Source organism: Carassius carassius, chromosome 36 (assembly GCF_963082965.1).
Source record: "Carassius carassius chromosome 36, fCarCar2.1, whole genome shotgun sequence".
Taxonomy (NCBI): Eukaryota; Metazoa; Chordata; class Actinopteri; order Cypriniformes; family Cyprinidae; genus Carassius; species Carassius carassius.
Window position 1 is genome coordinate 17700059 of NC_081790.1, and position 16149 is coordinate 17716207.

The window sequence follows — 16149 nt, forward strand, 5'->3', positions numbered from 1 at the left end:
CACCAACGATCTTCATGAGCAAAGTCAAGTCACAGTTGATCTTCATGAGCAAAGTCAAGTCACAGTTGATCCTCAGGAACCAAGTCAAGTCACCAACGATCTTCATGAGCAAAGTCAAGTCACCAACGATCTTCATGAGCAAAGTCAAGTCACAGTTGATCCTCAAGAACCAAGTCAAGTCACCAACGATCTTCATGAGCAAAGTCAAGTCACCAACGATCTTCATGAGCAAAGTCAAGTCACCAACGATCTTCATGAGCAAAGTCAAGTCATCAACGATCTTCATGAGCAAAGTCAAGTCACCATTAACCTCCGTGAACTAAGTCAAGTCACAGTTGATCCTCAGGAACCAAGTCAAGTCACCAACGATCTTCATGAGCAAAGTCAAGTCACCAACGATCTTCATGAGCAAAGTCAAGTCACCAACGATCTTCATGAACTAACTCAAATCACCAACGATCTTCATGAGCAAAGTCAAGTCACCAACGATCTTCATGAGCAAAGTCAAGTCACAGTTGATCCTCAGGAACCAAGTCAAGTCACCAACGATCTTCATGAGCAAAGTCAAGTCACCAACGATCTTCATGAGCAAAGTCAAGTCATCAACGATCTTCATGAGCAAAGTCAAGTCATCAACGATCTTCATGAGCAAAGTCAAGTCACAGTTGATCCTCAGGAACCAAGTCAAGTCACCAACGATCTTCATGGGCACAGTCAAGTCACAGCTGATCTTCATGAACCCAATCAAATCACCACAGATCTACCAGAGCCTCGTCACATCTCAGCCGAACTCCCAGAGCCTCGTCACATCTCAGAGCTCTCGTCCTATCCTGTCACGGCCAGGGAGGCCGTCAATGAGCTCTCATTCATTCCGGTCTGGGCTATGGAGACCATCCACCAACTCTCTGTCTGTCCTGTCATGGTCACGGAGGTCCTCCATGAACTAACCGCCTGCCCTGTAATGGCCAAGGAGGCCAGCTACCATCTCATCACGGCCACGGAGGCCGCTATTAACCTGTCAATGTTCTCTGTTTCAGTCCCACCTGAGCAGACTTGCGGTCCGGTGTCATCGACTCCACCGTGGTGGTCCTCTGCTTCGCCCTGGTGGGCTTCTGTCCCGTCTGCTCGGCTGTGGTGGTCCTCTGCTCCGCCCTGGTGGGCTTCTGTCCTGTCTGCTCGGCTGTGGTGGTCCTCTGCTCCGCCCTGGTGGGCTTCTATCCCGTCTGCTCGGCTGTGGTGGTCCTCTGCACCGCCCTGGTGGGCTTCTGTCCCGTCTGCTCTGCTGTGGTGGTCCTCTGCACCGCCCTGGTGGGCTTCTGTCCCGTCTTCTCAGCTCTGGTGGTCCTCTACTCTTCCCTGGTGGGCTCCAGCTCCACCTGCTCCACTCTGGTGGGCTGCCACGCCACCTGCTCTGCCTTGGTGGACCCTTGTTCCAGATTTAGGCCCAAGGCGGGCTCCCGTTCCCGAGTTAAGCCCATGGCGGGCCCCTGTTTCCTATGCCAGGCCCAGGAGGGGCTCCTGTTTTCCTGAGTTAGGCCCAGGAAGGGCTCCAGTTCCACCTGCTCTGCCCCAGTCCACTGCACTTCCTCATGGACCTGGCCCTCCATCCCTCCCCCTGTTCCGCCTCCGCTCCACCGCCCTCCTAGATTGTTTTGAGCGTCTGGAAGCCGCTCCTTTGGGGGTGGGCTATGTCACGATTATTAGATGGAGTGCCCATGAACTTCATTAGAGGGCACTCCACTCAGGACCATTCCTGAGTCATTCATACTGTTGCACCACACCCAAACTACATTACCCATGAGTCACTGCATCACAATCACCCTGCCACACCTGCACCTCATTCATCAGCCAATTTCCTTGCCACACCTGCACCTCATTTACACACACACATAAAAGCAGCACATTCACTCTCACTCACTGCGAAGTCTTGTTTAGCCAGTCTGACATTTCCGAGCGTTTTCCCTGTGTTTATTATTCCTGTGTTTTGACCTTTGGACTGTTTATTCCGACTCTGATTCTCCGCTGCCTGTCTCGATCCCTGCTTGTTTCTGATTACGATTCTGGTTATCCCTAACACACCTGACGCCATTCCTGATCTCTGCCTGTATGACCATTCTGTTTAATAAATGCTGCATATGGATCCGAACGCCTCCGACTCCTTGTTACAACCACACAGTGACATCATTTATACGGTATAATAATAAATTTATAAAAAATATTGTACTTGTTTTTTGTTTAAATGAATTTATAAATTAATTAAAAAAGGGAAGAAAAATTTAAATACACATCTAAATTAAATGATTGAACAAAAAAAAATCATAAAATGAGTAATGTGGGAAATATGCTTAAAAGACTGGGCAAAATAGGGATGAAACTAGCTATTTATTGGGCATTTCTTGTCCTTCCAGATGTTTTGTTTTTCCTTATTTCTATGGTGTCTTTTACATCTATTAAAAATAACATCTTTATTTGCCTCTATATTTTTGAAAGGTTTCTTTTCTTGTGTTTTTGTTCAGCCATTTTGTCAGTGCTTTATTATAGACTTCTAGGATTTCTAATTCACAACAGAAGACGATTATTAGGTTGAACGTTCAGAATACGATTCCATAGGTTATATTTCAGCACGAATTTCGCGAATGGACAGCGACTCTTAAGTAGCACGTAGAATCGCGTTCATGTCAAGTAAAGTTTTTGGGAAAAGCGCGTGGAATTGCGGCGAGCGTTTATAACCTTGCACGTTGAGAGCGCTCTTCAGAGATACATTGTTATCGGGAAACTCGACCCAGATCAGATTTAAGCATTCATTAAAGTGAATCGGTTCAAAGGAGTCATTAGTTCGCAAATCGGACGAGTCATTAGTGGACAGATATGCTCATAAACTCCGCGCATATAACGTTACTCCCAAAAATATTTTTAGGTCGCACAGATTAAATTTCAGGAGCATATGCAACAAAAATGTTGGCAATTTCGAGCCTTGTAGAAGCTGCTAAACTTTCTAGCTAGAAGTAAGCAATAACCAACATGGCGTTACTTTGCTAAGTTAGCCCAGAATCGTTTAACATTAATGTTATGGAATCATGACAAAAGTGATCAATTGATTGGTCAAATTTTACTAGACCTGCATATAAAAATGAAAGACAATATATTGGATTTGCTTACATGAATCACCCGTGTTCATGGTCTTCGTCAGTCAACTGAAGCTGTTCACGTGAGTGGATGGTTGGGTGTGTGCGCATTCAGAACGGTGCGCGTACACTTTGAACTTCAATCATGACAAATTATTGGAATACTTGCGGAGTGACATGATGACATGATTCAAAGGCACAAAAAACGTTGACAGCGGTGAGTGATCATTATGTTTACCAATACCCGACCCATCGCAACCGTCTACTTTTTTTTTTTTGCTTGATTTACGAGAGCATCATTTTCAGGTCGGAAAAGCCGGATTTCCGGATTTTTCCGGAAGAATCACACCCCTGTGCATTGCTAACAAGTCTTCACTAGCATTCATGCTTGTGGTTGCCAGATGTGTAAGCTCCAAAACAGAGGTTTTTAAGGATACACTTTCTGCCCGGAGTTTTATTCAATTTGTGCAATCTGGCAACGCTTTGCATGCTCACTGATGCCGGAACAAGCGCTGATGATGATATGAAAACATACTTAGTTTAGTGTTTATTTTGAGCGCATAGTTTAGCGATCTCTCCACAGCGATATTCTGCTTACATGAAAGTGTCATATAGACAATGTGTGTTTTTTTCACAAGACATTTGTACTGTTTGTGTTACCAAATGTGCCATGATCAAACTTTCACTGAGTTTCAATAATTGTATCTATTATGTTTGAGGAATAAATGCGCTTTTCCTACCTGTGACAATCAGAGCATGTGAGTGGAGGGGAGCGGGGAGCAGAGTTCCTTAAGAGCGCAGAGCACCTTTTTGAAGATTCCGCTCTGCTCGCTCAATACGCTCAGCGCGCTCAACCCAGAAAGCCCTTTGATGATTTGCTTGTTAGAGAGCGAGAATCTGTAGAGGTTGAGAATAGAAGAGCAGTTATGGAGTTCAGATATTGTTTCAACTAAGTTGCAAGCCTTATGCATATATGTAAAGTAAAAATCAAAGTTAAGAATGAGCAGGGAGAAGAAACTGAGAGGGAATGCGGGAAGACTGTTAAAGTTAGTAAAGATTCATATTGGAATCTGAAGTGGCACACTGCCAGAAAGCACGAGGATGTGCTACGCAAACATGGTGCAGCAAAACGTGAGCTAGTTACATACCATAAAAAAACGAATAAACAGGTAGGCTAAGATTAGCTATATTCGGTTGTACGGAGCCCCGATCATAACACGCAGACAAAATCACGGTCACGAATTTAGAATAGGCTATTCTGTTTTATGCTAGGACTAGCCTACATTAAAGCAACAAATTAAGAATTTTTTTTGTTTAGTCTTAATTGTGGCCACGAATTAAGTATTTATTTTATTTTATTTTTATTTATTTGTTCTGCACGGATATCACATGGATACAGTACAAGGAGGGGAACGAAACCCAATTGGGTTTATACAGAGTTCCACTCCACTTGCATGAATAAACAAAAAAAAAGCACGCAGACAAATAAGTTGAATAATAAAAAGAGGGGGAAAACATATTTTCAGAAGCATGATTATCCTAATGGAAGTAACTTAAAGTTATAGATGTTAAAGGGTAATAGTAAAGGAAGATCAAAAGTAAAGAGCAGCATATGAGGGTCAGTAAGACTATAGTATACTGCAGGGTACTATAACTAAAGCTGTCATTGTAAAATCAAAAGATCTTTCAACTGTTTTAAAGACAAGCAAAGAAGACATGGATCTTTAGGGACAAACTTAATTTACTCCATAGTTGAGGACCCCTAAAGCTGAGGTCAGTTTTATGACCTGAAGTTCTAGAGAACGGTAAGACAAGATTTATTTCTCTATGCCTTGTTTGATGGATATGAGTATCTGAAATAAAAGTAAAGAGTTTCGCTGTTTCGCTGATGAAGTTTTCAATGGTCACACAGTGTTGCTGTCCTGTGAACATCTTAAAGGACACCACACAGCTGAGAGTATTTTTCAGAAATATGAAGATGTTTTACAACGCTGGAATTTACAAAGACGCGTTGTCAGGGTGGTCACCGACAGTGCCAGTAACATGATAAAGGCTTTCAACCTCCCAGGGTTTGAGGAAAGTGCAGTAAAAGAGGAGGGAGAGGAAGAGGACCCAGAAGAAGGTGACACAGTGGATAATCATCCTTCCCCATTCCAGCCAAACATTTTGCAGATCATCGAGAACGTGACCGCTACATATACCACCGAAAACAATCTCCATATGCAATGCCCTACCCATTTACTGCAGCTCGCCCTAAAGGATGCAATAAACAGCCATGCCGATGTGGGCAATCTCATCACATGTACAGCAAAACTTGTAAAAGCTGTCAGGAAGAGCACCCTAAACACAGAGGAAGCTGATAAACTGGATGTGTGTCCCACTCAAGCATACCACCAGATTGAGCAATCAGCTGCGCATGATTGAATCTGTAATTAAAATATTTGAAAGAGACTTACAATTTCAAAATAAGCTGATTATTCCTGAGAACAGTAAGCTGACCATAAATTACGTACTTCAGCTCCAAGCCCTCACTGAGGTGCTATCACCTCTGTCAGAACTTACTAATGCTATGCAAAAAGAGCTTGGAAACCTTGGCATGATTCTTCCAGCTGTTATGGAAATTAAACCGCTTTTGTCCAGTATGCCTGAGACCATCCCTACATATATACAATTAATAAAATTAAGAAGAATGTAAGAATTTCGTTTTGCAACATGATAATTGCTATTTATCAGCAACTCAGCATGAATAATTTTATACAATTATCCAAGAATTTCGGTACAAACACTAAACAATTATATCTTCTAGAGCAATTTTATGTCAGAGCGGGATCTGAGCGAGAATTGGTTTGCGGTGAGCGTGAGCGGAATATTAACGGAGCGCTTGCTTGGGCGATTAAGCGACTGAGTGGAGTGCACGTCCATAGAGCGGAAAACGTACAACGCTTCGCTCACATGCTCTGGTGAAAATACAAAGGGGAAAAATTAACATAAATTGCAATTGTTGGAATTTATATTAAGAATTTAAGTTTTTATCAGTTTTCGTGTTGAAAATGGCATGGCAATGTTAGTTTTCAGTGTGTATTTACGTTCTTTGAGCAAATTTACTGTGCGACCTGAGTGGCTTTTTCCCATTTGCGAACAAACGGTCACTTAGAAAATGTAATGTAAATACAAATGACAAAACACTAACCAAAACCATGAGTTTTGTATTATCATAGTTGGTTTAATGAAGTAAGTGTATAGTCAGTGGAGGCTGGTTAAAGGACACATGAAATGTTATTGCATTTCCCTTCTGAATAAAAAAAATAAAAAATAAATAAAAAATGCTAAAACCAGCCTAAGCTGGTTGACTGATTTTAGTTGCCATCTAGCCCTGTCTTTGCTGGTCAAAGCTTGTCAGAAGGCTGGTTTTAGAGGGGTTTTGACCACTTCCTTGGCTGGTCAGGCTGGGAGACCAGCTGGAACAACCAGCTAAAACCAGCTTGACCAAGGTGGGAGATCAGCTTAAACCAGCTAAGTTTAGGCTGGTTTTAGCAGTTTTTTTCCCAGCAGGACAGAATAACATTATTAATAATCGTGATTATAATTTTAATCAAAATAATCGTGATTATCAGTTTAACCATTATCATGCAGCCCTAGATGAAGCTATCCTTCAGTCTTCTGGTCTTGGCCTGGAGACTCTGCAGTCTCCTCCTTGATGGCAGCATATAGAAAAAGCTGTGTGTCAAGTGGGATCACCTGCAATGCAGAGAGCTTTGCGGGTGGGACGGGTCCTGGAGGGGAAAGGGAGGGGAGAGAGACACCAACGATCTTCTCAGCTGCTCTCACTATGCATTGAAGAGACTTGCAGCAGGACTCATTGCAGGCACCATACCACACAGTCATGCAGCTCGTCAGAATGCTCTCAATGGTGCCTCTGCAGAAGGTGCACATGATGGGGGCCGGGGCTCTGGCTCTTCTCAGTTTGCGGAGATTGTAGAGATGCTGCTGTGCTTTCTTGGCTAGTGCTGCGGTGTTGTCAGTCCAGGCGAGGTCCTCTTTGATGTGCACACCCAGGAACTTGGTGCTGCTCACTCTCTCCACAGTCGCCCCTTGATGGTCAGAGGAGCATGCTCAGTGTGCACTCTCCTGAAGTCTACCACAATCTCCTTCATCTTCTCCACAGAGAGAGATTGTTGTCACTGCACCACCCGGCTAGGCAGCTCACCTTGATCCTGTAGTTTGTCTCATCTCTGTTGCTAATGAGACTCATGTTCCTAATGAGTTGTGTCATCCACAAACTTAATGAAGAGGTTGGAGTTGTAGATAGATTTACATTTAGCAGACAATTTTATCCAAAGCGACTTACAGTACATTCATGCTATAAATTGTTTTTATTTAACCAACTATGTATGTTAGCTGGGAATTGAACCCATGATCTTTTGCGCTGCTAAAACAATGCTCTACCACTGAGCTATTGGAACACTTTGTTCCTGTGGGACGGTGAGTTGTATGACGGTGTGCATTCGTGGGTCATTAGAGTGAAGAGGTGGGGGCTCAGTACACATCCTTGGGGGCCCCAGTGTTCAGTGTGATCGTGCTGAATATGTTGCTGCCGACCCGTACTGCCTAAGGTCTTCCAGGCAGAAAGTCTATTGACCAATTGCCAAGCGAAGTGTTGAGCTGGGCCAGTTTGTAAATGAGCTGTTGAGGGATTATCGTGTTGAATGCTGAACTGAAATTTATGAACAGCATTCTGACATATGAGTCCTTTTTGTCCAGATGTGTGAGTGCCGAGTGGACGGCAGTGGCGATGGCATCATTGGTCGACCGGTTGGACTGATATGCAAACTGGAAGGGGTTCAGGGAGGGCAGACTTGATGTGGTGCATGACTAGCCGTTCAAAGCACTTCATGAGGATGGGGGTAAGTGCAACAGAACAGTAGTGATTGAGGCAGGATGGAGACGGGCTTCTTCGGAACTGGAATGATGGTGGTAGTTTTGAAACATGTGGGAACAACTGCCTGACTTAGTGAGATGTTGAAAATGTCTGTGAAGACATCAGTGAGTTCTGCTGCACAGTCTCTCAGTACACACCCAGGGATGTTGTCAGGACCCAAAACTTTGCATGCATTGTCTGTGGTCAGCGACATCACCTGGTCGCCGGGAGGAGGTGGAGTCTTCTGTGCAGTGGTGCTGTTTTGTTGCTCAAAGCGAGCGAAGAAGGTGTTCAGCTCGTGAGATGCTGTTGTCACAGGTCCGTGGTGGGGGCTTGTAGTCCGTAATGGTCTGTATCCCCTGCCACAGGTTCCTAGTGTCTCTGCTGTCGCTGAATTGATGAGCTGTCCTCCTGGAGTGCTGTCTCTTAGCCTCTCTGATGCCGCGGGACAGGTTGGCCCTGGCTGTTCTCAGGCCCACCTCATCTCCAGCTCTGAAGGCAGCGTTCCGTGTCTTCAGGAGTCTGTAGACCTCCCCTGTCATCCATGGCTTCTGGTTTGCCCGGACAGTGATGGTTTTTGTGACCGTTACATCATCAATACACTTGTTGATGTAGGCAGTGACAGTTTCTGAGTACTCCTGGAGGTCAGTGGTGTTATTGCATGTGGCAATTACTTTGTGCGCATGACTTTAAACCATTTAAGCACAAGACTGTTTTCTGTACTGCACACAGAGGCATAGCCATCATTTCAGAAATGAGAAAAAAGACAATTTTGTCTAATTGACAGGCTTTATTTTTTTTATGTATTTTAATACACTGCAGGATGATAAGCAATAATTTGTATTACATAATATTTCTCTGTATTTTTCTTATGACAATTTTAGGATTGGTTTATACAAACACAAAGGCAGAATAGATTCTATACCGTATTAAAATGTTATGTCAATAAGCACTGCATTATTCATATACTATATTACCTCGAAAATTACCCTTTTTAGCTCCTTTGCCTCCGGAACAAGTGGAGGCAAAGGAGACCCAGGAGATTATGGGGAGCTGGACAGGACCAGCAGAGACAAAGGAGACTCAGGAGAGCTTTTGAGAACATATTTTGGGGTGAGGATTGGACCGTGAACTTCATGGGCAGCACCATATCTAGAAGCGTTGAGTCAGAGGTGGTCGGCGGGCCCGAAGTCAGAAGCGACTGCCGGTTGGCTTGACGGTGAGCTGCTTCTGGATTGGGGCTGGGCTGGGCACTCTCCAGACACCAGAGATTCTTTCCCTCCAGCCCAATCCTGTGGTGTCTGGGAGGTCCACGGGGCGACAGTAATTGGATAGAATTTTTAATCCAGAACAGAGAGTTGAGCGTCGCATCATCTAGCACCGTAAACAAACCCCACAGAACTCCCGTGCACACTCCACAAACGGGAGGTTTCTGCAGGCTAGGGACGAAAACAATGCAATTTCATTGTTGAAGGGAGAAAAACAACAACAACAACAAAAAAATATAATAATAAATGGAAAAAAAAATGGAAAAGAAACTCAAGGAGGACCCTGGATTCTGTCAGGCAGACGTGGTTTTTGTAAAACCGCACAAAGGAGTGGAGATAAAGGAATCTTTTAATAAACATAAACCACTAAAACCACTCAAAAATAACATCAAACAAAGACGATAAAGAAACTGAGGTATTATAAAGTGCAGGCAACTAAGGAGCAAACAAGATGATTAATACAACACAGGTGGAAAACTAATGAATGATAATTAACTAAATGAGCAGGAAATTAACCACAACGAGGACAGATGGGAACAAACAGAACAAACACGTGACAGTTACCATAGTTTTTTTTAAGTAAATAGCTCGTTCCTTTTTTTACAGTGTTGTATTAACTTCAGAGTTTGAAAATACAACTTCCAACAGATATTCATCATTTTTTTTATTAATTTGACAAAAAACACTTAAACCCTCTGCTCTCAGACACTAGAATATGGAAAGACAGTATATTTTACTGTACGTTCAGATCATTCTGCAACAAAGTTATGTTCTTCCTCCGTATTTTTGTCTTGTTTTTTTCAGTGCAAATGCCTAAAGATTCTTAAATAAAGATACATTTATACAAAATGACATGAAATAAGAAGTATTGTTTGAAGTGATTTTGTGATTAAAACAAGAACTAATATCTGCCATTTGGTAAAAGAATCACCTTAATGTAATTAACAAATTAATAAAAGGGAAGTTTTGATAACTCTTTGACAAATACTTGTTATTGTTTTAAGTATAAACTCATTTAAAGGGTTAGTTCATCGAAAAATCATAATTATGTAATAAATAACTTACCCTCATGTCGTTCCAAACCCGTGAGACCTCTGTTTATCTTTGGAACGCAGTTTAAGATATTTTAGATTTAGTCCAAGAGCTCTCAGTCCCTCCATTGAAGCTGTGTGTACGGTATACTGTCCATGTCCAGAAAAGTAATAAAAACATCATCAAAGTAGTCCATGTGACATCAGAGGGTCAGTTAGAATTTTTTGAAGCATCGAAAATACATTTTGGTCCAAAAATAGCAACAACTACGACTTTATTCAGCATTGTCTTCTCTTCCGTGTCTGTTGTGAGAGAGTTCAAAACAAAGCAGTTTGTGTTCCAAAGATAAACGGAGGTCTCACGGGTTTGGAACGGCATGAGGGTGAGTTATTAATAACATAATTATGATTTTTCAATGAACTAACCCTTTAATATTATTACATTTTACAAGACTTCATTTTACATTTGCATCATAAATAAACATATCTTGATTGAAAGATGTTTGATATTTGTATTGGAAAATGACAAAACAGAGGAAGATATTAATTTACTTTTTTTGCTATGCATCCAACATTTAAAGCTTTGTGCTCTAATTTAAAACTTAAGGCATCAATTTGTATAAAAGTAAATGAAGAAATTTGTAAGACTTTAAAACCTGCAGAAACCCTTTTGTGTATGGTGTTGTTAATGTGTCAAATATTTACCTGTATCTGACTGAGGATCTGCTTGGGTACCAGGACAAGATGATAGCAAGGGCACAGACAGTGTAGAAACAGTGGTCTCTACAAGAACAACAAAATAGCAAATATTACATAAAACAATAATTCTATTACACAAGTCAACACACATGCATATATATAACAACTATGATGTTCCTATTGTAAAACTGTAGTAATCTTGCTGTTCTTGGCAGATTGATATTAATTTATATAATGATATTCGTTCCCAATACTGTAACAATGGTTATTTAATTTTTGTGACTCTACAACTAACATACAGTGGCTAAATTATGTTACTATACACAGTAAATTACAGCTATGTTCATTCACAATTTGGCATGCAAACAAATCAGTCTACGATGAATTACAGCAAATAAAACCTGACAGAGTATAGCTTGGAAACTATCAACGTTTACTGATGTGCTGGGAATGAGTTGAATTTAACAACCGAGGCAGATCGCAGCTGTGTTTTCTTTTTTAATTATTAATAAAAATTAAAAGGGGGGGGAATAAAAATAGTGAATTCAAACGTGCCGAAACACAGAAGAGTGCCACGAGGGCATTAGTGGCCAAAATAATATTGCATCCATAGTGGTTTAGCGCTAACATTGAGAATGAATGGGAAACGGTTTAGGGCCGTTTAACTGGGGTTTGATTTCCCGGAGATGCAATGTTTTTTTCAATGTGTTTTTCTTTGTTTTACCAGCATCTCATTCCAGTACACAGCCATTTATTTAGAAAGTACAAATGTTGTAGCTGGACAAAATAAATATTAAAACATCACTTTGAAACAGTTAATTTCATAAAAATATATTTAAAGAAATAATTATAATAAATACCTATAATTTATAAGACTGTATAAAACTTTTTAATATCGACTCTAAATTAGAATTCAAATGTAAAATTATAAAATACACACTTTTATAATTTATTTTTATATTCTAAAATACTGTTAAAAATGTTGGCTTAAAGAAATACATTTATTTAAATAAAATTGATTATCGAACTATTGTGTACATGTGATTGATCACTGAGATACTATTATAGTTTTTGTTTTTTTAATAGATTTGGTTTAGATTTATTTTTTTCTGCTTTATGTCAATTTTAATTAAAGTTTTTTGTAATTTTATGACTTTTTGTTGTTTTTAAATATAATTTATATGACTTTTTTTTTACTAAAGTTTTAGTTATTTTACTACATCAATGTAAACTAAATTAAAATTAAATGTTGTCTCATTAAGCAGCTAAAATAAAATACGTTTTATATTTTATTTACTTCAAGTAATAAAAATGTTTTAAATGGTTTTAGTTTTAGTTGAACATGATAACCCTGATTGTAATATACAATAACCATAATTTAATTTCTTCAACTTTATTCAAAACTATTTCATGTTGACCCTAATATAACATTTTAAATTGTGAAATGTGAAAAAAAGAAATTATATTTAAAAGAATAATTACATTATACACAATAACTGAAGTTTTGTAAACATTCCAGATTTGATCATTTTGATTTATGTATTTGTCCTTTTATTTTTCCTTTCAGTGGTTCAACAAAACAGATTACCCTATATTTAAACAGTATCAGCGATATCGACGCTTACACCCTCAACAGCCATTTTATATTCTGCACCCACGAATGGAATGGCAGCTGTGGCAGCGAATACAAGACAATATGGTAGAGACGATACAAAAAAACCCACCCTCATCAGGCTTGTTGGGTAAGTTATACTGAGTTAGAAAAAACAAACACGGAAAATTTAACAACAACAAAAAGTTTAAAATCCTATCTCTGTAGGCACAGTTTTAATGATGTCCCTGTGTGAAGTGGTACATGTGTACGAGTTTCTGCCTTCGCGAAGGAAAACCGAGCTGTGCCACTACTACCAGCGCTTCAGTGATGCAGCCTGCACCCTAGGTGCCTACCACCCTTTACTCTACGAGAAGAATCTGGTAAAGAGGATGAACAAGGGGTCTGACCATGACATTTACACTCATGGCAAGGTCACTCTCCCTGGGTTCATGACCTTTGACTGCACCAACAGTTCCAATTCCAGCTCTCTGTCAAAGAAATAACCTGAGGGTAAACTGTTTTACTTGGTACACTTTCAGAACGTAACAGTGAAGTGCATAACTTAGTCTACAACTGTAACAAGTACAGTCTGGTTTTTGAGTGAGATCAAGAGTTGGTTCACTGGTGGAAAATAACAACCTAACAGACTAATGATTGCTTCTGAAAATAGTGGCAAGTTCTGTATATGTGTAAACTACTGTCCATTATTCGTTAACTTATCCCATAGTGGTAAATTCACACTGTTTGCTGTTAACTTACAGAAAAAGATCTCAATGCCACTTATCTGCCTCTCATTTGAGATGCAACCACTGAAAATGACTTTCAAGCACTGGCTGACACATTACAGCACTGATGTCAAAAGAACTGGAATTTACAATCTAACAAACATACAGATTATTAGACAAGAACGTAGCCAATATTCTGTCCATAAACGTGTAGCGTGCAAAACTCTTATGTCCAAAGCTGGCCTGCTGCTTCCATAATGTGCAGGTTTTCAATTTATGCAACGCAATCGTAACACATCATTCATGCAATATTGTTAATGATTTGCCAGCAGACACATGCCATTAGCAAAATAATGCTTTAAATGTATCTATTTTATGAAAGCTGTATTTCAAGGCCTGGAGATCTGTATGCATTCAGTATTTACACTGTGACGCCTTTCCTCTCACAGCACTCTGTAACCAGTTGTAGGGCCGTGGAGAATGTCCTCGCATGCTTTACTGAAATTGCACTATATCATACCTTTGGTAAACCTGTATTTAGTTGTATTTATGAACTTGCCGAGAAGAAAACACAGAATGTGCATGTTTTATACAGATCTGAATTCAGTTTAGGTTCTTAAAACATGAAAGCTAACACCCTTATGCATTTCGAAGAGAAAAAGGTGTTTATTTTTCATAGTATTATTTGATTATTTGATTCTGTTCAGATGAATCCTGAATGATGCGAAACAGGGTCTTTTAAAATTCATATATTAATTCGTCTAAAGGTTAACATGAAATTGCTTGTAAAATCATACCTTTGTACACTTCTAAAACAACTTTTTGGTCAACACAAATGGTTTGATGTTGGCTTTACAGTAGAATTGTGAATCTTAAATGTGAATTGAGTAAAAACGTATTATTTTACATTTCAACATTTTAAAGCTTATATTCTCTTTCATGTAAATGGGTAATTTGTAGCATACAGCAGATTAATATTATGAATAAATATATATATATATATATATATAAAGAGTTAGCAACTTAGCATAGAATGTATTTTTGCTCTGACTACAAATAACTGTTTGTAATTTATAAAACTATGCTATTGTCTGCAAACTGGACTGCTTCAAGTATAATTCATCATGTAAATGAACTTTTGTCATGTCTTACATGGGTAAACCAATTCAGACTGATCAAACTAATCTGGGCTATGCACATGTAAACAAATGTCATATGTATAGATGTTTTAAATGTTTCTCTGATGCAATGGTTTTTCCCTTTAAGCATTCTGATTTACTCTCTGTTGAAATTTAAATGCCAAAGTTATTGTGTACACATACTAATGATTCAAATGAACTTTTGGACTCGATAGACTGTGATAAGATTGTAAAATGAAGCATAACTTCATGAAGCATATCTACGCAGTTCTGCACAGTAGCATCTTCAAGGTGTAATGTGATCAATTCTATAAGCTGGCAAAGACAAATTTGTTTCCCAAAACAATAATTAATTTATAAAATAGGCACTTCTGCAACTGGTATCATGAATATACAATGTCAATTATTGTACTGCTTTAACCTTAATTATATTAAATTTGTAAATTAATTTGAAGTATTATTACAATTCAACATGTACATATTCTTAAGCAACATTATATGGCTCTTGGCAAACTTACTCTAATAACCCTGCTTGTCATATTGGCACTTCACTGATACAATTAAAAGACTTGTAAACCAACTACTGCTTACACTGTAGATTTTTCTCTTTCTTCCAAGGGTTTCAATATGGTGTAATATGACAAAATTCATGGCTACTTTACAGATAGAAAATGAAAAAAACTATTTGGTCTCCCCGTCGGGGAATCGAACCCCGGTCTCCCGCGTGACAGGCGGGGATACTTACCACTATACTAACGAGGAGCACCATAACACTTCACAGCTGATAAAGTCTGAAATACATAGTAATAACATAGTAATAAGCATTGTAACATGTTTTTGTTTATAAAATACAATACATGCATTGATTCTAACTTTAGTTGTTAAACTTTAATATTTGATCTATGTTATTTTACTTAATCTTACGGACCTGGAACTCGCAAAAGGTCAAGAAAGACTTGTTCATCTGGCATTGTTCAGGAGTTCGCTGTGTAACAGAAACAACAGCTAAATTATTTTTCTAACAGCCAGTAGGTTTTATAAAACCAACACACGCACACAGACACATGCAGACTCCTCCCCCACACACATTGATTGTCTTAACTTAAATGGGGAAAAAAAATCCAAGAATAATGGGAATATTATAATTATAATATAATAATCCTTGATTACTTTTTTTTTTACTGTTTGATAGATTTAACAAAGAATATACAAATTTGTATAGAAACATTACATATAAATACTTGGTATATCATTGTGCCATGTATTGTAACCTACTGCTTTATAATCACTGTGTTTTTTTTCTGTATGCATTTACATATACATTTTTGTGTTGGGTTTGAATTTCCACTTATTATTGTACATTTTATGCATACATATTTAAGTAGATCTCTGAGGCAACTCATGGAGTCAATTTTCTTGTAAATGAATGTGTATTTGGCCATAATATTTGGATGATAATTAAAAAAGTAAGAAAACAAAGAAGTGTATTGATAGTCTATGCTGTAATACTATTATTACAGTGTTATTACATGTTAATAACATAATATTAAGAAGGACAAACTGGCAAAAGCTATGCTTCTCCCCGTCGGGGAATTGAACCCCGGTCTCCCGCGTGACAGGCGGGGATACTTACCACTATACTAACGAGGA

At 39.2% G+C, this 16149-nt stretch overlaps 1 protein-coding gene and 2 non-coding genes across 3 annotated transcripts in view; 1 reads left to right on the plus strand and 2 right to left on the minus strand.

Annotated features, from left to right (window-relative positions):
• LOC132117351 (beta-galactoside alpha-2,6-sialyltransferase 1-like) overlaps window positions 1-13295 on the plus strand; it is a 32991-nt gene extending 19696 nt beyond the window's left edge. The window contains exons 7-8 of the mRNA XM_059526595.1: window positions 12609-12783; window positions 12861-13295. Coding sequence (XP_059382578.1) covers window positions 12609-12783; window positions 12861-13138 — 453 coding nt within the window. The 3' untranslated portion in view covers window positions 13139-13295. The remainder of the gene's footprint in view (window positions 1-12608; window positions 12784-12860) is intronic.
• Window positions 13296-15189: 1894 nt separating this feature from the next.
• On the minus strand, window positions 15190-15261 carry trnad-guc (transfer RNA aspartic acid (anticodon GUC)). Its single transcript has one exon. It is a non-coding gene; the product is annotated as a tRNA-Asp (tRNA).
• An 816-nt stretch (window positions 15262-16077) lies between these two features.
• trnad-guc (transfer RNA aspartic acid (anticodon GUC)) lies at window positions 16078-16149 on the minus strand. The gene has a single exon. It is a non-coding gene; the product is annotated as a tRNA-Asp (tRNA).